The 19389-nt window shown below is 44.4% G+C and overlaps 2 protein-coding genes across 6 annotated transcripts; one reads left to right on the top strand and one right to left on the bottom strand.

The window, feature by feature from the left end:
• Positions 1–2613: 2613 nt before the first annotated feature.
• Positions 2614–13754, bottom strand: CSNK2B (casein kinase 2 beta). 3 transcript variants are annotated; one of them, XM_081183595.1, is made up of 8 exons: positions 13631–13754; positions 12016–12112; positions 8334–8416; positions 7233–7335; positions 5485–5600; positions 5119–5194; positions 4613–4802; positions 2614–2989 (listed from the first exon to the last, which is right to left on the bottom strand). In XM_081183595.1, exons 2-8 carry the CDS (start codon positions 12083–12085, stop codon positions 2899–2901), a joined length of 729 nt encoding a protein of 242 aa, XP_081039721.1. In that variant the 5' UTR covers positions 12086–12112; positions 13631–13754; the 3' UTR covers positions 2614–2898. The 3 variants fall into 3 exon arrangements, with proteins under 3 accessions (XP_081039721.1, XP_081039723.1, XP_081039722.1); XM_081183597.1 differs by lacking the exons at positions 12016–12112; positions 13631–13754 and adding an exon at positions 12177–12201; XM_081183596.1 differs by lacking the exons at positions 12016–12112; positions 13631–13754 and adding an exon at positions 8908–9047.
• GPANK1 (G-patch domain and ankyrin repeats 1) lies at positions 9148–19381 on the top strand. 3 transcript variants are annotated; one of them, XM_081183367.1, is made up of 3 exons: positions 9148–9293; positions 16215–16864; positions 18405–19381. In XM_081183367.1, exons 2-3 carry the CDS (start codon positions 16272–16274, stop codon positions 18865–18867), a joined length of 1056 nt encoding a protein of 351 aa, XP_081039493.1. In that variant the 5' UTR covers positions 9148–9293; positions 16215–16271; the 3' UTR covers positions 18868–19381. The 3 variants fall into 3 exon arrangements, with proteins under 3 accessions (XP_081039493.1, XP_081039491.1, XP_081039492.1); XM_081183365.1 differs by lacking the exon at positions 9148–9293 and adding an exon at positions 13834–13967; XM_081183366.1 differs by lacking the exon at positions 9148–9293 and adding an exon at positions 13981–14124.
• Positions 19382–19389: the final 8 nt, after the last annotated feature.

Genomic DNA, 19389 nt, shown 5'->3' with positions numbered 1-19389 from the left:
CCCATCAGCCTGCGCAACCGGCAAGGCAATGTGGCACGTTTCCATCAGCCTAATGCAGTTTTAAGGTCCATTCATAAGTACAGATTCGTAAATATGCTTCAGTTGCAGTTTTGAAAAAGCCTCCGGTTAGAATATCGAAGTGTTTATTTATATTATTCGCTTAGCAAAAACTTATATACCACTTGAGTGTAATAAAAACTAAGCAACCTACAGGAATTGTTATTAAAATCATCCATAAAAATAGTTGGACACAAATAATTAAAACATTTTTAAGATAAAATAACAGCAAGAGATTAAAACATGTCAGTGTCTACATGACTGGGTAGGCTTGCCTTAATAAAAGTGTTTTCAGCGGGTGCCAAAGAGTATAGCAAAGGTGCTATCAAGTGGCAGGGAGTTCCAAAGTGCAGGTGCTGTCACACAGGATCAGTTTCTTACAAGTGCAGAATGCATGTTATGAGGCACCTGTAACAGAACCAGTTCCACAGAATGAAGCAGTTGAGTGGATACGTATTGGGTAAACTGTTGATATGTGGAGGCCACAAACAATGCATTTTGTTCCTATTGGCCATTGATTTTACTTTGACATTGCTGCTGGTTTTGACAACATACGTCTCAAAGGTTGGGACATTGTTACTTTTGTTTGCTTTTATATTTGTAAGCCTTTTTGAGAAACTACTGTGTGGAAAGCCGAGTATAAATTGTAAAAACAAAGTAAGCTTAATGTACAATGTCCATAAAGCGAGTGATGTCTCCAGGCAGTGTTGAAAATAGCATTCAGTAAAAGTAAAGTGGATCCACTACGCACTTTGCTATAGCATCACATAGTGTGGATGCGACCTCTGTGTTTGCAGGCATATACACTCACTCACACACATATAAAATTCCAGAGTTTAGATTAGGGACAAGTAAATTCAAGAGCTGATTTGGGTGGGGGGGGGCAGAGAATGATGTGCCCCCCCCCCCCCCTGTCTAGGCTGCTCACTAACCAAATCCTCCAACAGTGGTAGGGAACCATTTTTGCCCCACATTGTGCAAGACAATCAGTTAAAGGGCACATTCTGGCGCAGGGTGGGACGTGAGGGGAATGCAGAGTAGGGTCATTGTGGAGTGTAGCCTGGGGATATGGGATGTGGCCTGGGAAGAGTTCCAAGGGCCAGATTGAGAGGCCCCTGGGGCCACATTCAGCCCCTAGGCCTCAGTTTCCCCGCCTGTCCTACAGGCAGTTGAAATCTCCAACCAAGCTGCTGAAGATAAGGGTGAATCCAATCAACAGGGATTCTAGAAAGTTAAGCAGAACATTTGAGAGATAGCTACACTGATTTTAACACTGCATGTGTTTCTTCCACTGAGAAATGAAAGTTGTTTAGACACTGGTGAAATCTACTTCTTTTCTGGAGAGAGTGAACCTCTGGAGTCTCTGTTTTTAGTCAAGTGAAGGCTGGTCTCCAGGTTTCCATGCTGACTTGACTGCAAAAAGCGCTAAGTGCCACGCATCAGGAAATGAAACATTGCCCTAGAGAACTGTGTCGGCCTGTGACACCACTTCCCATACTGGATTGTCATTGTGAGGTGCAGCACTGCAGGAAATGAAGAGAATTGCCTGCCTTCTTCGTGCATGGCAAATTCAGTGCACCTCACATAAAGCCTGGTATGGGGAGGGGTGGTTAGGGCTGGGAGAAAGCTAGTGATCACTAAGAGCATGAGCTGTGCAAGTGTGTAAGGGGAGAGAAGTTGGGAGAAGAGAAGGAAGAAACTGCTTAGGATTTCTGGCCAGATGTGAACACAGAATGCTACCAAGTTTGTGCACATGTAGCAGCAGTTTTTAAAAATACATAAAAGTATTACAGGGTAAGACCACTAAAAAAAGATGCTGGGAAGAACAGCAAACTGCACAGAGTGTGGAGGCTACTGGAAAACCTTCAACAGACCACACTCACCCTGTGTACAATTACTGAGGGGACACTGTAGGCAAATACTGAGTTACAATTATGTATGACTACAGTTAGTGGTTTCTGGATTATGAATTCAGCTCCTACTCAGCAAGTGAAGAGCACACATATAAAATGGGCTACAAATAAAGACAATCAACCCTAGAAGTCCCCTGAAGTGATTTTGAGGCACATTTCCCTCCTTCTAATCAACACTCCCCTCTTAAAGGATGTAGTCTCAGTTGCCCAAATTACTTCTGATATTCCCCCTTTTCAGTTAAACACAATGAATATTCCAAGCTCGGTGTAAATTATACAAAACCTCTCTAACCACAGTATTTCCCCAGCATGTGACTTTAAAAACATATGCAGTGATAATTAAGGGGTTGGCTCAAATGTCCTCCCCACCTTAGCACTGAGTTATCACAGTATGTGTGTGTGTGTTGTCCACCACAGAAATCAACATTGCACGTATAATGTAGGAGGCGGGAGTCTATCATATTAATTCAGCATCTCCAACTTGTGATGCATTTTAAGTGTAATCAGATCCATGTTCCCCACCACTTTCTTCCCACTATCTATTATCCATTTTGTGAAATTTATATATCACTTAATTGTAGAAAACCTTAAAGTAGTTTATGCAATCCTCCTGCCCAGAACAAAGACAAATCAAATTCTCATCTTTTACATTTTTAATGTATTTTATTTTTTAAAAAGAAAAAAGTCCCACAAAATCATGACATTCAAGTTGGTTATTGAATTTTTCTGTCACAGTCTGTGTTTCTGGGAATTAACAGAAATTGTTTATTATTAATTTAAACCACACACCAGAAATGAGACTAAAAATCAGGCTGGAGAGTGACAAAGAATAATCTGCAGGGGACTTCATCAAAACAAAGTATGGGCAGCCCTGACTGGGGTAAAGGGAGTTATCAGGGAAGGACCCTGAGCACCTGGATGTAGAAGATCAACGAATAGTTTTGACTGGGCTCTTAAAATTGCTGGCGGCCTGAAGCTGCAGCTGGTAAGCCATAGGGTGGATCTTGAATCCGTAAAGTCTGAAATGGAAAGGTGAAGGGTTAAAATGGAAGATTCAGGCGGAAAAAGCTCAAACAGCTACCAGATATTTCAGTAAAAGGTAGGGATAAACTTTCATTAAATTTCAAACTGAACACCCATTAGGAACACATCACTAAGAGGAGGACAGTGCCAGCCTTGGTGCCCCACACCCCATAACTGTAGTGCCCACTTGCTGCCTTCCCTCTCCAGTTGCTTCCCTGGGGCTCATCTCAGCCCACCACCCTGCCCACCCCATCACCCACAGCACTGCCTGCGAGGCTGTGTGTAGGGAGGCGAAGGCTTCTCCCTATGGGTGTGTGTGTGGGGGGGGGTCCTCTTCAGCATCTCACTCCATCCCATCCAAGAACTGAGGTTCCGGCTTGTTCCTTCACCCTCTTTCTGTCTAGGGAGGAGTGGAAGGAGTTTGCCTTCCAAATGCAAGGGCTCGCTTGCCTCCTGTTTCCTTCCTTCTGGCTCTCTTCAGAAAGGAACACAGACATGTACCTAATACTCATCATCCCCCCCAATAAAAAATAATAATAAAAAGTAATAAAATTAAGCAAATGGTTTCTTTGTGGACTTCAGAGCACGTCACAATTTGTGGGGGGAATTGGCGTGTGAGGGAGCATTGTTAAGGGAATGTGAGAAGCTGGGATGACTTGCCCTGGATTGTCACTTCTCCGGATGAATTGCTTATTTATGGGGTGACTAGTCTCTCTTCTGAATAGGCTCCGACCTTGGGAGTACTTTTATTACTTCTCTTCTCCATGGGGAAGTAATGTATCTCCCCCCACCCCGGAAATATCGCGAGTATAAGACTTCTCATGACTATCTGGATATGGGGGTGGGGGGTTCCTCTCCAGCATCTCACTCTCCCGCTTTCAGTCTCCACTCCACCTCATCCAGGAATCAGCACAAGGTTTGGCTGCTTCTTCCTTCCCACCTCTCTCTGTCCAGGTAGCAGTTGCCAGGACATCACCCCATTTGCTTCTACATGGTTCCATCCTTATTTCAGACATTGTGATATATCAGTATATTGCAATGTGTAGCTGGTGTTATATCATGATACTGAAAACCAGATACTGCCCAACCCTATTTCATATGCAAACTATTGGGAGGCAAGCAGCCCAGCCCAACCTGAACAGAGCTGGATACCACTTTTGAGCCAGCCTGCATCTCAGCCTTCTCAGTATCTCCATTCAAGTGATGGAATGGGTAGCAATAAGCTGGGCAGGTCAGCTAAGCAGTGCTGGCCCAGCCAAAAGGCAGTTCTGCTCTCAGGCTTTCTTTTGCCACCAAGGATACCTGAGGTTTCTACTTTGTGGTAGAAACCTTCAGCAAATCCTGTCTCCTTACTAGTAGGAGGATATTTTTGCCAGGAAGGTGGAATTTTCTTGGTGAAAGTATGTGTGGCTGTGGCTGCATGTGTGAAAGATGACCTCATGGCTGGGTAAGGGTGGCCCTCAAGCAGGTTAGCTGGAAAGGGTAGCAAGCACCCAATGGAAGTAACAAGAGAAAATGTGGATTTGGTTGCCTGAATTTAAGCAGCAAGGAAGGATACACCTGTGATCCCAATACTCTCCTGGAATATTTTCACCTGACATCTTTTGAAGCAGTCTTACCTGGGCACAAATTGGTTAGCAGGTCGTTTCGGCCGATACTCCGGGTGCACCATAAACAACATGTGGGGGAAGCCTGTCCCAAAATAGGCCCCATCTGTGTGATGGTGGCGGGAAGATTTGGGGGTGTAGACATCCATGCACTTAGGGCAGTAAAGTTTAACCATGGCCTCCCCTGGGATATCAGATAAGCCTAGGAGTGAAGAAGAAAGCAAAGTTCAAACAAGAGGTGGCTTTGGGGCTCAGACCCAACATCAAACCTAAGTGTTGGCAGTTCTAAGATGAGCAGTTTTCAAGCCTTTTAAACAGATAATTCAACAATAAAAATTCTGAAATAGCCTGTTTGCGCAAATACCCACCCTCAAGTTTTGATCCTACCTGCAACCCTCCTGGATTCCCTCCAATTCAGTACAACTTTATTGCACTACTCAAGAACTCTGACATGCAATTCAACTTTAGACCCCTCCCATTAGCTCCTAAAAAACCTCTTCCCCAGTACACAAACTCACCAATGGGCAGCATGGGCTGGTTCTCACAATAAACTCGGGGGCAGTAACCAAAGTCTCCTTGCTGGTATTTCTCAAGCTAGAAAAAAGAAAGTGTTTGCAAAAGAAATTAGGACTTCCTCTCCACATTGTGGGAAGGCAACTCCAAAGTAAGATTCGTTAGGTCAGGAGGTCATCAAGAATAGCCTTTAAGGAGTTCCAAATCGGGTCTATCACTGGCCAATTAGGACAGCCAAGAGGATATTATAGTATAAGTTGAAGTGCCTTTCCCTTCTTGACTTCATTGCCTCTGATCTCAATGTGGCTATATCAGAGCATTAGCAAATAAGTTACAGGATGACCTGCTTATACAACAGCATAGACATTCACCATTTGGGCAATTCCACGGTTTGTGAGGATGTAGCGGGCATGGATGAGGCCGTAGAGCATTTCAGCTGCCTGTTCAATCAAGTCACTCTGGTTAGGGTTGTCCTCAAGCTCCTCATCTACAAGAGGACAGGAAAAAGTCAAGAGCTAATATAAGAAAAGTACAGGAGAGCCATAGAGACTCTGACAGAGAAGAATGAAGGTTCCCCGTCATGTGCTCGAGTCCACTGCTGAAACAATTGATCATCATCATCCCACCCCTCACCCTAAGGACCCAGGGCAGGTTACAACATTAAAGCACAGTATTAACAACATTTTAAAACACCTTACAATCACAGAAATAAGGTGGGTCAAAAAATTATACACCTCAAGAGTCAAAAGCAAGGGTAGAAAGATGCATCATCTGATATGAACAGTTTCTAAGACCACATTATACCTCAATGCTAGCACTGCACATGTACAATTCTCTCTCAGCCTCTGTCTTTTACTCCCTTTCCTAGCACACCAAATTCAAGGTGTACAACTTAGTGACAAAACATATTCACTAATTTTGCCAGATGTACAGAATAATTAAGGAGGGAAAGTATCAGAAGTCTTTATAAGTTTCTGATCTTGGCTTCTCTAATAAGACTATGGGTTGTATCTAACAAAGCAACTGCTTGTACAACTGAACTCTCCACTTCCTGCTCTAGAAGTTCCACCAAACCACACAGATTTGCGGTGGGGGGGGGGAGTGGTTCTGTTGTGTGAATGGAAGCAGTTCTGCTCATGCAATGATTTTTCTGGGTTCAACCCAATGACATCTATGTCATTTATCAGATACATGAAATAGGCAACTTCATATGGAAAGACAGAATATAAATTAAATTTAAAAATATTTAATTAATATTTAATTAAGAACACATAATCAGGATTTCCAAAAGGTATGGTTTCCAAGGCAAGCTGCTCCACAGAACTGGACCAATAATCTACATCCTTGCAAATACTTAACCTCTGCTTTTAATGAAGTCTCAGAAACTTCAATTCCAATTCCCCATGTGCACTAATGTTAGAGTAGAAAATCAGAGGAGGATTTTGACATTCTGAGCAGTATGCACAATTTTGTTTTAGCAGAATACAAAAAAAAAATTAGAGTAGTATTTAACTAGCCCTCTCTTGGTTTGTTTGCCATTTTTTAACAGGAAGTTGTCTCAAATTAATAATCTCACAGACGGACAGGCTTTCAGAGATCTGTGCATTATGTAGATTAATAATAATAATAAAAAATAATAATAATAATAAATTTTTATTTATACCCCGCCCTTCCCAGTTTAAAAACTGGGCTCAGGGCGGCTAACAGCAAATATAAAACATTGATTACAATATTACTTAAAAACAGCATCAAACAACATAAAATACAGCATCATTATCAATAAAATTCAAAAATGCAAGGGTCCTTGGGGGGGGGGACCCAGTCAGTACACATCAAATGATCACCAGGGCTAACTGGCCAAGTTGGTCCTACTAGGGCCAGCAAGGAGACCAGGGAAGAATTTAAATGTGGGGTCCCAGATGTACCCATGCTGTGTAAATTCTTATTACACGACAAAATGAAACTTGAAGTCTAGTCATTCCAAAATATGCAAGATGTTTTAGGGTAGCAGTGTGCCCTCCTTAGGATAACCCTGTGATCACTGACCACATTTACTCTTAGTCCCAAATGTCAGGTGGTCTGAGATGTAATCAGTAAAACAAAAAGAACCATCTCTCACCTGGTTCCAAATCGAGGATCATATCCAAGGCCTGGCGATAGTGGGGAACTTGCTCATTGAGGCCAGTCAGGTTGAACTTGTCTTGGATGTAATCTTCATCTACCTAGAATAGAAATAAAAAATACTCAAAGTCAAGATCAGCCAAATAAACTATTGTCTCTACCAAGTGACCTATTCTGACTTCTCAGATCCCCTCAGCATATTTGACATCTCATCCTATACTCACTCACTGGGCAGTAAGCTCCACTGAACTCAGTGGCATTGGGGGGTTTCTCTGCGTAGACAAGTACAGCATTACAATGCAAGTAACTAGCTTCCTAAGATTTCCATGAACTTCCAACTAATATACAAAACTCTTCATCCTCTCAAGAAACCCAGGAGTCCCTGTTCACTGCAACACCCTTCCTACCACATAGTTAGGATATTTTTTTGTGGGGGGTGAATCATGCCATTTTGCTCCCAGCCCCTTACTAAAACTACATGCAAACATTGTTGTTGTTTAGTTGTTTAGTCATTTAGTCGTGTCCGACTCTTCATGACCCCCTGGACCAGAGCACGCCAGGCACTCCTGTCTTCCACTGCCTCCCGCAGTTTGGTCAAACTCATGCTGGTAGCTTCGAGAACACTGTCCAACCATCTCCTCCTCTGTCGTCCCCTTCTCCTTGTGCCCTCCATCTTTCCCAACATCAGGGACTTTTCCAGGGAGTCTTCTCTTCTCATGAGGTGGCCAAAGTATTGGAGCCTCAGCTTCAGGATCTGTCCTTCCAGTGAGCACTCAGGGCTGATTTCCTTAAGAATTGAGAAGTTTGATCTTCTTGCAGTCCATGGGACTCTCAAGAGTCTCCTCCAGCACCAGAATTCAAAAGCATCAATTCTTCGGCGATCAGTCTTTATGGTCCAGCTCTCATTTCCATACATCACTACTGGGAAAACCATAGCTTTAACATGCAAACATTCTGAGGTCTTGATCCCAACTCACCTCACAGAAGAATTCATTGACACGCATGGAGAACGGTGGTGGCAGCATCCCAACTCCTAGCTCCCAGCCCCTCTCTCACAAAATCCACACACACATTTGTTGAGGCCTTCATCCCAACTCACCTCACAGAAGAACTCATTGCCACGCAAGCCACAGAACCAGGAAATCCAGGACACTTCCTCAGAGCTACTCATCTTCCCGTCCTCTATAGAAAAAAAAGGTGCATCAGCAGCCACATTTTCACAACCACTAACACACCTTCTCTTCCAGTTTAACCAGGAAATAGCTCCTTTATAAAAACACTTCTCATGCAAAGCACTTCAGTGGGTATAGAGAGTTTCAGCACACCCTGTTCCAAGTCAGAAAACACACCCTTTCATTTCCGTGACTGCAGACCGGTATTAGAGGAGAATCCAACGTGTTCCCTTCTACTTGAACGGCATCTCTCTCTCTCTGTTAGAACTAGGGAAAAATCCCTTTGCAGACTAGTTTAACCTCTAGCCCTGCCCTTCTGCACAGAATTGTGAGAACGACACAACTCTTCCTCCCCTTGCTTTCTTGTTTTCTTTCTTTTTTTGCCTATGGCAGGCTCCCAAACGCCCTCCCTTAATCTTGCAGAGCCGTCCCCGTTGCCTAAAATTCCTCCCCTCTACTTTCTGCAGAGTAGCCCCCTAAATCTATGCCTCAATAACTCACCTCAGGGGGCTCAATTGCCTCAAGGAGAGGGACACGGGGTGCAAACAAGCTTTGGACCGCTAAGGCCTCTGCCAGTTTCCACCGCGCACGCGCCACTCTCACTGATGAAAGAGCATCACGGGACAGTAGTACTTCACAATAAGGCTGGAGTTAGCAAACAAGATAGAGGAAACTACAAGTCCTAGAGTGCAGCCGCGAAGGAAATGGCAAGCACGTTCTGGGCCGCGGAGCACACTGGGATTTGTAGTCCAAAAGCCCTTTAAGCCGCTGCGCTTTGAGAAGAACAGGTGTAGGTGGAGTGGTCCCAGACGATCAATGAGAGGCGTCTAGGTAGAAAGGATGTAAAGTTTGCCTATGCCGCGCTAACCTATAACGAATGCATTATGGTAAATATGGTCAAATACTATTTCAGTTTAAAAGGAGACAGGAGTAGGAGAGTTCCTAAAGAATTGTCATGAGTGCTTGAGACGGAAGCCTCCTTGGTCAGGTAAAATTGCCATAATTGAAAAAGCAGCCCGGAGCTCCGAGAAACTTGATTTGTACGGGAAAGACGGTTCATGGATCCCCTACCACGAGCTAGGTTAGGTACCGATTCAGAATTGAAGCGGTAGTTGCAGCTTTCTCTTAACAAAGCGAGGAAAAAGAGGGCGGCTATCAGGCGCGCATCACGGTAACTTCCTGCGCCGTCAGCCCGATGCAAATCCTCACCGCCGCTCGTATTTGCCCCGATTGAAAAGCAGGCGGGCATAGCCTGGGGAATGGTTTCTCGGGCGGTGGGGTGGAGATAGCGAGCAGATGAAAACATATATTATAACCCCATGGGAGGAGGAGAATTGGAAGCAAAGAAAAGTGGGTCTGATCCTATCTGAAGACAGCGCATATTTTAAATACATATTAAATATGCGGAAGAGAGCAAGTGCGTCCACCGAACGAGAGGGAAAAGTGGGAGGCGCAGAAAAAGCAGAATTGTGGGGCCAAGCATTAGCTGTTATTTTTATGAAGCGCTCAGATTACTGGAATGCAGTCCTCGAAGGAAGGACTGAGTAAAAGCTAATTATAGAAAAGGAAGGAGGGAAAAGAAAATAAGCCGTCTGATTTCTTAATACATAATAGGCACTGTTCGGTATGCTCCTCCCTAAAAAGAACCAAGAAAGTCCTCTATGTGCCTCCATTAAACAGCAAAGACGTTTTAATCCCCCACCCCCTCTGTTAAAAGTCTTTGGAGAATATTTTTTCCATTCCAAGTCCTACAATTTAGGATCTGAATCGCCCAATTTGGTCTTCTCTCTTGAGCATTATTATTATTATTATTATTATTATTATTATTATTATTATTATTATTATTTATTTTATTTATTTATACCCCTGGGTTTCCCTAGCCACTCTGGGTGGCTCCCAACAAGAATATTAAAAACACAATAAAACATCAAACATTAAAAACTTCAGATTTTAACCATCCTCATGAGGTTTTGGTCATCAGCATACATATGGGATCTACTCTTCTAGGTCTCCCACCTGTGGTTTCTCCTCATTTGCTTGCAATGACATCATCATTCATTAATGCATATTTAGCAGGAGTCAAGAGCTTGAAGAAGAGAGACCAGAAAGTGAAGCATACATTGACCGTAGTGACACAGCACCCATACACTGCACCCACTGTCGCCTTGTGGAGAGATGGGGAGTGGGTGCACTTATGAGGCCAATCCACAACCTCCCTAGAATCCAGTGGTGGCTTGTGGAACCTAGACCGAATCCAGCACCTAGGAGGTGATGTGGGTGGTGCCCAGGTCCCCATCCTCCTCCTCTGTGAGTAATTTTGTCTACTACTAAGTCAGCCACTCTGTGGCTTGTTTCCCTGTTTAGTTCAGGGAAGAATTTGGTGCAGCTTCCTCTCCAGTAAGTGGGCAGAGAATTTCGGGCAGCATACATCATTCACCAAAGAAAATTATACCAATTACCCCAGTATGTACAGTGAGCATCGTGGCTGCATGAGGTTTTGAATCCAGGCTCTAGCCCAACAGTCTTAGTACTGATTTTGTAGATTTCAGTACTTTAAGTTACAATACAATATAAATTGCCATTGTATACTAACTATGCTTCAATTTCTTGAAGCTCTTCCAATAATTTATGGCATAGATTAGAAGTGGCACATGAAGGGGCAATGGCAGAGGCGCTGGGATGAGGTGGAAGGAAGGTTGGGGGAACTTTGGTGATTGCAGCAGTTTGCAGGTGTGGGCCCTCCTGCTGGCAAGATGGGGCAATTGCAGTAAAGTGCTTGCTTCTTTCTGTACTGCATATGTTATCATTTACTTAACAGTTCAATCTCTAAAACATGTTTCCTTGTATTTAGTCCCATGGAGTACAATGGGACTTACTCCCAGGTAAATGCATATAGGTTTGCAGCCCTAATGCAGGATTTATCAGCAGGTCCAGACCAACTGAAAAATCCTGATGGGTTTGCTGATGACTTTTAATGTACATTTTAAAATACTCACTAAATAAGTGCAGGACAGACTTTAGGCTTGTGAGTTTGGGATCAACCTTGTGATTTACTAGGAACCCAAGAGTCACCAACTGTAGCCATTCTTTTAAGCAGCTTGGCTTGTTGTTGCAGCACCATCCTCAAATGTTTTCATATATAAATACTTAATACATTTAGAGCTGCAGTTATATAGCTACGTCTAGGAGCAAGTTCTATTGAACCCTATAGGGATGACATCAGAGTAGACAAGTATAGGATTGTGCTGGCACTTCCCACTCAAAATTTAAATTAAGTTAAACAAAACTGTTTAGCTTAGCTTTCAACATAAGCCTCCAGAATTCTCTTCAACTGGAAGTGATAGGGCCAAGTCACTTCTATGAGGGCAGTGCTTGAATTGGGGGATGGGAGAGTTGGGGGGGTACCAATGAAATCCACAAATCACATCTCCTGATGTCCTCCCTCACAACTTTAGTCATATAACTCCCATAATTTTCTAAAAATTGTAGCTAAAGGGGCAGTCACAAAAAGGAAAGTGGGTGACCCCCCTATAATTCACAGACTACATGAAGAGCAACTAGATTCATTTCCCACTATCCATTGCAGGCCTCCCATCCACAGTAAGTTACCATCCCTGATGCTGGTGTTGCTTCGCCGACTCATTCTGTCTGCAGTGCCCGTTCTCAACATGGCTGTCATTTTAGGTTTTCTCTTAATTAGCCATGCCTGTTCAATGGATATAAATATATAAAGATCAGCATTTATTTTATATATAAATATATTTTTCTACCTCACTCTACAGCAAAAATGGTTGCCAGATCAGCTTATAGAGCATGACAGCCACTTCTCCCAGGTTTACAATCTAAGAGGCAGGTAGAAAAGGGGAAAAGGGGGAAAGGGAGGAGGACAAGTAACTTTAGCCAATTGTTCAAGTTATATGATAGTGTTTATAGTAACCAACTGAAATGGAAATTTGGATTTTCCAAGGACAAACTTTCCTTTCTCCTTCTGAACCACTTGGCAAGATAACTGGCATAGTAACAATTGAGCCTAAACCAAATGACTAATACTTAGGTCACTTGGGAAATTCTGTTCCGACCAGTGCCTTCATCAGTCTCCACAGCCTTTTTACAAAAAACTTATGTAACCGAAATTTTTCTCTTATGGTTAGCTGTCTTGAGTTCCTGTAATTGTGCAGAAAGTGGGGGTGTCAGTCAATGTTTTATATAAATAATTGTTGAATTCTACCACCTTACCCTTCTTTAATTAATAGTTATATCACTGTAACATGTTTGATAATTTTCATTCATTTTCAGTTCAACATTTGTCTGAATTCAGTTTTAAATTTTACTTTTACCACGTCTGCCTAAATCATGATTACTGAAATGGTCTGTTGGATGATTTTTAAGAGTGTTTTTTTTTAAAAGTACAATCCTGCACCCATCCACACTCAAATATGGATGACATGGGGAACTGGATGGCATGTAGCCACCTCTCTGCTAGCCTGTATTAGTGAGGAGGATGAACACTGGTTGGAGGGTGGCTTGCCATAGCCGAGACTCTTGTTTTGTCCATTTTGGTGGGAAGCTGTTGCTGGTAGTTTTAGGCTGAGGCAATTATGACTCTGGATTCAAAACCGCAGAGATCACCCCCAGCTACACCAGCCTAGCATCCACACGCACAGCAAATAATAATAAATGCCACCCCACCTTCTGCAGGGGTTGGGATGTGTCGAAGAATTTGCTGTCTTGCTCTGATACTTCCCGTTTGGATTGCTGTTGATTTGTTGCAAGGAACTTTGATGTTCTTTACCTGCTACAAACTCACTTTAAGGGTGATAACACTAGAAAAGGGTGTATATAGATCAGCCTTAATTGGGTTTATTTGCGTATCACCCCCTTTCTGGCAAAGTGGGTTTGCGACAGATACAGAACCTAAGACTGCAATCCTAATTCCTGTTTCCTGGATTCAAAATCCTTTGAATTCAGCAGGAATTATTTCTGAACAGACTAGGTTAGGGCCACACGGTAAAATTAAGTTATGAGCAACTAATTCCCGCCCACCCCTCTCCACTCACTCAACACAGGGTGAGGGCAAAAGGGCAAATTCTTGTTGAAAAATGAAATGTAAAACCAACACATTCGCTTGGGAAAGCTGTTTTCTCACAAGTCTAGTGGGGCATGGTGCCTATTTTTAAATTTTCATTAATATGGTCCCTTTTCTTAAAAAAAAAAAAGAGCTTACTCTCCAGAAAAAGCAGGAGCTATGAGGGATGAGTGAGCCTGCAATATGCAAATTGCGTTAACCGTTAACTGCCGAGGCGCGAAAACTCTTGGCACGTGACTGCGCCTCGCGCCGGAAAAGGCGGGAAAGCGCGCAAGGCAGCAGTCCGCGAGAACAAGCGCCGCCGCCCCCTCCTAGGAGCAGACGCGCATGCGTTTCCATTGCGACGGCGGGGCGCTTCATAGGGCACCCTACTGCGCAGGCGTCAGGTACAGGGAAGGCGGCTTTAACCCTGCGTAAACAGGCAACTTTGTATCCGCTCGCCAGGGGCTGCTAAACAGACCCAGCTTTCTCCAAGGTGTATGCTTCTACGCCTGCGCGCCTTACCCCGGCGTCCCAGCTTGGCACATGCGCGTTACAAGCCTTTGCTAAGAACTCTGTGAGCGGCGCCATAGAGGTTGTTTTGGAAAGGGTAGAGTGACCCGCCGTCTGAATTTCCGGTGAAGGAGAACTGGGTGAGTGTGTTCCTGGGTGGTAAGGAAAGGCCAGAGTTGGTAGGGCTTGTGTTGGGCTTCCCAGAGGCTGGGGGGGGGGAGAGAGCAGCCCCCCACCCCGCACCCCCATTCCTGCTTCGGGGGTGGAGGGAGACCTAGGCTTGATTTCCTTCGCCCAGGGATCTGGGTGAAGCTCTGGAGAAGGCCCGACGTCCACCCCCCCTCGCATCTCTAGGTTAAAAATGTACACATTTTTATGTGTACATTTAAATGTACACACCACAGACATTCAAAGCAAACACACGCAAATCCTGGGAACTCTATATCTTAAGGGTGCTGGGAATTGTAGTTCAGTGGGGTGTGAACTATAGTTCCCAGGGTTCAGGAGGCTGCAGGTGGGAAGGTGCTCAGTGTATATCAGGGGTCAGCAGACTTTTTCAGCAAGGGGCCGGTCCACTGTCCCTCAGACCTTGTGGGGGGCCGGACTATATTTGGAGGGGAGGAAATGAACGAATTCCTATGCCCCACAAATAACCCAGAGGTGCATTTTAAGTAAAAGGACACATTCTACTCACATAAAAACACGCTGATTCCCAGACCATCCGCAGGCTGGATTTAGAAGGTAATTGGGCCAGATCCAGCCCCTAGGCCTTAGTTTGCCTACTGTGTATATACACAGCCAAGGGTTAGGTTGGAGGTGAGGGAGCGGCCTGAGATCCTCAAGAGATTCTGCCACCCAGGTCCCTGTTTTCCGGTTCCTGCCACCCTTCCTACTTCTCTGGGCCTGACTGTCTTATTTCTGGCAAGTCTTTCCCAAAGTTGGTTTCATTTCTTCGGCGCTTCCTCCCAAATGCTGAATGCGGAATGGCAGGCTCTCCTTCTTCCTCGATGGCTTTGAAGCAGAGGTTGGAGGCCCATCTGTCACGGACGCTTCTGCTGAGATTCCAACACCGCAGGGGGGTTGGACTAGATGACCCTGGGGGATCCCCTTCCAACTCTGCAATTCTGTTATTCTCTCCAACCTGCTTCTGCAAGTTTTCTCAGGTGGCCTCTCAAGCAGGGCTTCCGTTGCTGATCCGTAACACTAAGGATACCTGGTTGAACAACAAAGAACACAGTATCTGATGTAGTGTTCAGCATCATGAGAATCTTCGTGGGGGTTTTAAAAAAACCGTTTCTAGCCATTATGCTTATGAAAACAGGCTTAAAATTATGTGGGTGGGTGCCAGCTTAGAAGTTAGAGTAGTCTTAAGCAGGATTTCAAGTACGGTAGCTGGAGAGCAGATCCATCGTTGTTCTTCCTGACTCTTTGTATTTCCTAGACATGCCTAACAAAATAAGCAATTTCATGCAAATTTGATTTCAGATATTGGCCTGGTTTGGATAACTGTTTGAAGTCCCATAAACCATGGTTTGTGAAACCATAAAAGAGTGTATGGGCCAAGGCACCCTCTGCTCATTCCTCTTCTCTTCGTCTTCTATTGCATATTGTCTTTAACATGAACTGAGAGCTCTGGTTTAATATAAGGCACAACAGGTGAAGCGAGGAACCCTCAGCCCAAGCACTCATTCACAGCTTCATAAACCATGGTTTATGAAACAATGGAACAGTTGTCCAAACCATGCCATTGAACTGAGCTTTTATTAAAGTTTGCCTTTCTAGCAGAGAATACAAGATGTACTTATCCAACAACAACAAAAACCTGATTATTATTTTTTTTAAAAAGAGTGGAATCCTATGGTTTTCTACCGATAAACAACTGGAGCAAATATTTACATTTTATTTTATTTTTCATAACTTATTCTGGTTTTGCCAGTCACAGAGAGGGGCAAGGAACGATGCAGAGCACTGAAGACCCCCCCCCACCCAACCACTGGAAATCTTGCTCTGCCATATTTCTCTGGCTTCAGTCATTTCAGCGGCCATTTGTGTGCATGCTTTAAAGCATGTCTTCACACGCTAAAAGCACTAGAAATTTCACTTTTCAGAAACATGGAAACATGGATTCTTAGGTAGTTGCTGCGAAATTACTGCACACATTCAGCCTTTATTACTTAGCAAAAAATGGGTCTTGGTGTAACACGTAATTCTCTGACTCTTCTTTCAACAGGCTGCGAAGCTCCAGGTTGCAGTTTTGGCTTTATAACCAGAGCCACCCTCTTCCAGCATGAACCACGGTCCTCAGCTGATTGCTTTTACTCGTGCCCAGGAGGAATCAGATCTCTGGAGAGATGGGCATGTCCAGAAAAAAAGCTGCAGAGGCTCCCGTCTTGCTGGCCAGGAGGAAGGGAAAACAGCGGGTGAGGCAGCTCGCAGCTTCTATGAGAGCCTTTTGGAAGCTCCAGCTAATCCTGCGAGACCCTCACATAGGAAGCGAAAGGCACCTTGCGTATGCCACCGACCTGCGCAAGAGCTTCATCCCGTCCAGAATCACCTGGGACCGACAAGTAGCCGCACAGGGAACAAGTTCCTGAAAGCCGCCCAGGATGGCGACCTGAAATCTCTGCGGACGCTGGCGGAGAAGGAAGGGTGTGATGTGAACTATAGAGATGATTATTACTGGACAGCGATTATGTGTGCAGCTTACGCTGGACGGGTGGAGGCTGTGAGATATCTCCTGAGCCGCGGCGCTGCCTGGGTAGGGGTCTGTGAGCCCCAAGGCCGGGATGCTATGGATTTGGCTGAGGAGGCAGGACACCAGGATGTGGTGGACGCCCTACGGGAGAGTGAAAGGCCACAGGTGAAGGAGGAACCCTCCAGGTGAGCTTCCTTGTTCCTGAGAATTCAGCTAGGGCTCCTTTGGGAGGAAGAGCAGGATATAAATGTAATAAACTAAATATCCAGTTATTGTTTGGAGAAGAAAGCCTCTGAATGGGTTTGCTTTTAAATGCTGCATTGAACTATTCTAGAAACCCAGGGATACCTGCCAATAAAACTGCCACAGTTTTAAGAGATTCCCATCCACTTAAGACACTTCAACTGACCATCAGTTGTGAACATGGAAAGATCTCCCAGAGCAGCAGTAGTCAATATGTGGCTGGACTACCAACTTCCAGTATCCTTATCCAGTGGTTCTTGATGGCTGGGGCTGATGGGAGTTAGAGTCCAAAAGCATCTGGAGGGGCACCATATTGGCTACCCCTGCTATAGAGACCATTCCCTGTCACAAACCGTTCACCCCCCTTCTTAGCATATCCAGGCCTTACATCCTTCTTCCCATATCTAGGCCCCAAATCACTAGAAGAGCTTGGTTGGAACCAACCCTCTTGACTTCGGTTTGCATTTGTGTTGTTTAAAAACTTCTCTCAATTGTTGTTTTAAAATGTTTTTATTGTTTTTCTGTATGCTTGTAAATGTGGGAAAGAGGTTTCATAAATGATGATGTTTCTTTTTCAAATCCTAACTTTTTGTCTTTTGCTAATCTATACTTAATTTGAATATATTGGAACCAATCACTAATATGAGCTTTAATTTCTGTGTAGTCCTTTAATTCCAATTCTCCGTTTTCTTCCTTTAATACAGTTTTATAGGTAGCCCAATTTTCTTTCATATTTAATTTTTTCACTGCGACAATTTCTGCTGGTGATGCCCACCAGGGAGTTTTCAGTTCTAAGAGTATTTTATATTTCTCCCATATTTTATATATAGATTTTCTGATTATATGCCCTAGGAAGCCTTTATGTACTCTCACTTTTTCACCTATTAAATAGGCATGCCATCCAAATCTCGTCTCTACTCCCTCTAAATCCAATACATCTGAGTCATCTAATTTGATCCATTCCTTTAGCCAGGTCAGACCCACCGCATCGTGATATAACTCCATATCTGGGAGACCAAATCCTCCTCTCTCCTTCTTATCTATCATTATTTTGTGTTTTATTCTTGGCTTTTTCCCTGACCATATGAATTTAGCCAAATTTCTTTTCCAGTTATTAAAACGTTTATCTCCTCCTAGTATTAGGATACTTTGAAATAAAAACGTCATCCTTGGTAATATGTTCATCTTTATTACCGATATTTTCCCTAGTAAGGAAAGATTTAATTTTCCCCATACTTGCAAGTCATTTTTTTATTTCATTCCATGTTTTCCCATAAATGATGATGATGATGATATCTTCATCCAGGCAGCACAGACACAGTGGGTAGGCATTCCCTTTTTCCCCTTTCTTTCTCAAGAGAAGTCTGTATTTCTGTTTCTTCCTCACTGTTCCCTGTAAGATGCTCTTTGAGGATTACTACAGTCACAGTTTGTGTGAATGCGGCTTGCCTTTCTCCGGTGTAATTTTCCTTTGTTCTCCAGTCCGCAGCCACCAGCCGAGAGGAACTACTGTGCCGTGTGCCGGACGCACTACAGCGAGGACACGGTGGCGTTGCACGAGCGCTCCACTGCTCACCTCTTCAACCGGCGCGACCCACTGCCCCCCACACGCTACCACATCCCAGAGAACAACGTGGGCTTCCGGCTGATGGTCAAGGGAGGTTGGGATCAGGAAGCTGGCTTGGGGCCTGAGGGCACTGGCCGCAAATTCCCGATCCAGACTGTCCTCAAGCGAGATCAGAAAGGCCTGGGCTTCTGCCGTGACCTCAGACCCAAAGTCACCCACTTTGACGCCAATGACTCCAGTGCAGTGGAGAGGCCCGTAGAGCGGAGGCCCAGGAAGGAAAGAGCAGCAACGGTGGGGAAACGAGAAGCTCGCCGCAGAGAGGCCAAGGCCCAAGCTTGGGAACGCAACCTCCGTACTTACATGAACCTTGATATTTGAGCTCTTGCTGGTTACAGGAGCTGTCTACATAACCACTCATTCTCCTTCTGGCCCAATCGGAGAGACAGGACAATGTTGTAAAGGGGAAAGGTCTGCTGAAGGAAGGTACAAGGAGCAGCTGGTAGGCAGTAGCCAAAGTCGGTAATCCAGAAAAATAAACGTGGAGTTTCCCATGTGTTGCACTAGGCCATAACACTCTCAGGCATCCTTGGACCACCCAGGTAAACAGGCCAAAGGTCAGAAAAGGCTCTTGGCTTCCTTTCAGGATCCCCAAGGGAGGCAGAAGATGAAAATCTCTCTGTTTTCCCTCCTTTCCCCGGAGATCTGTTAGCAAACAAAATGTTAGCTTTCGCTCTGCACAGTCATTGGTGTTCGTTGGGCAGGGCTATGTGTACTCTTATGCTGGGAAGAAAAATAGAATTATTTGCCAACAGTGCTCCAGAACTTGCCTCACGGAAGAGCTGAATGATGTAGCTTATAGAAACTATTCAAATTAAATTGCCTTATGCAGAAATGTTTGTC

Source organism: Podarcis bocagei (genome assembly GCF_964188305.1).
Source record: "Podarcis bocagei genome assembly, chromosome: 2".
Lineage (NCBI taxonomy): Eukaryota > Metazoa > Chordata > Lepidosauria > Squamata > Lacertidae > Podarcis > Podarcis bocagei.
The sequence above is the reverse complement of the archived record's forward strand: the minus strand, read 5'-3'. Positions and strand labels throughout refer to the sequence as shown.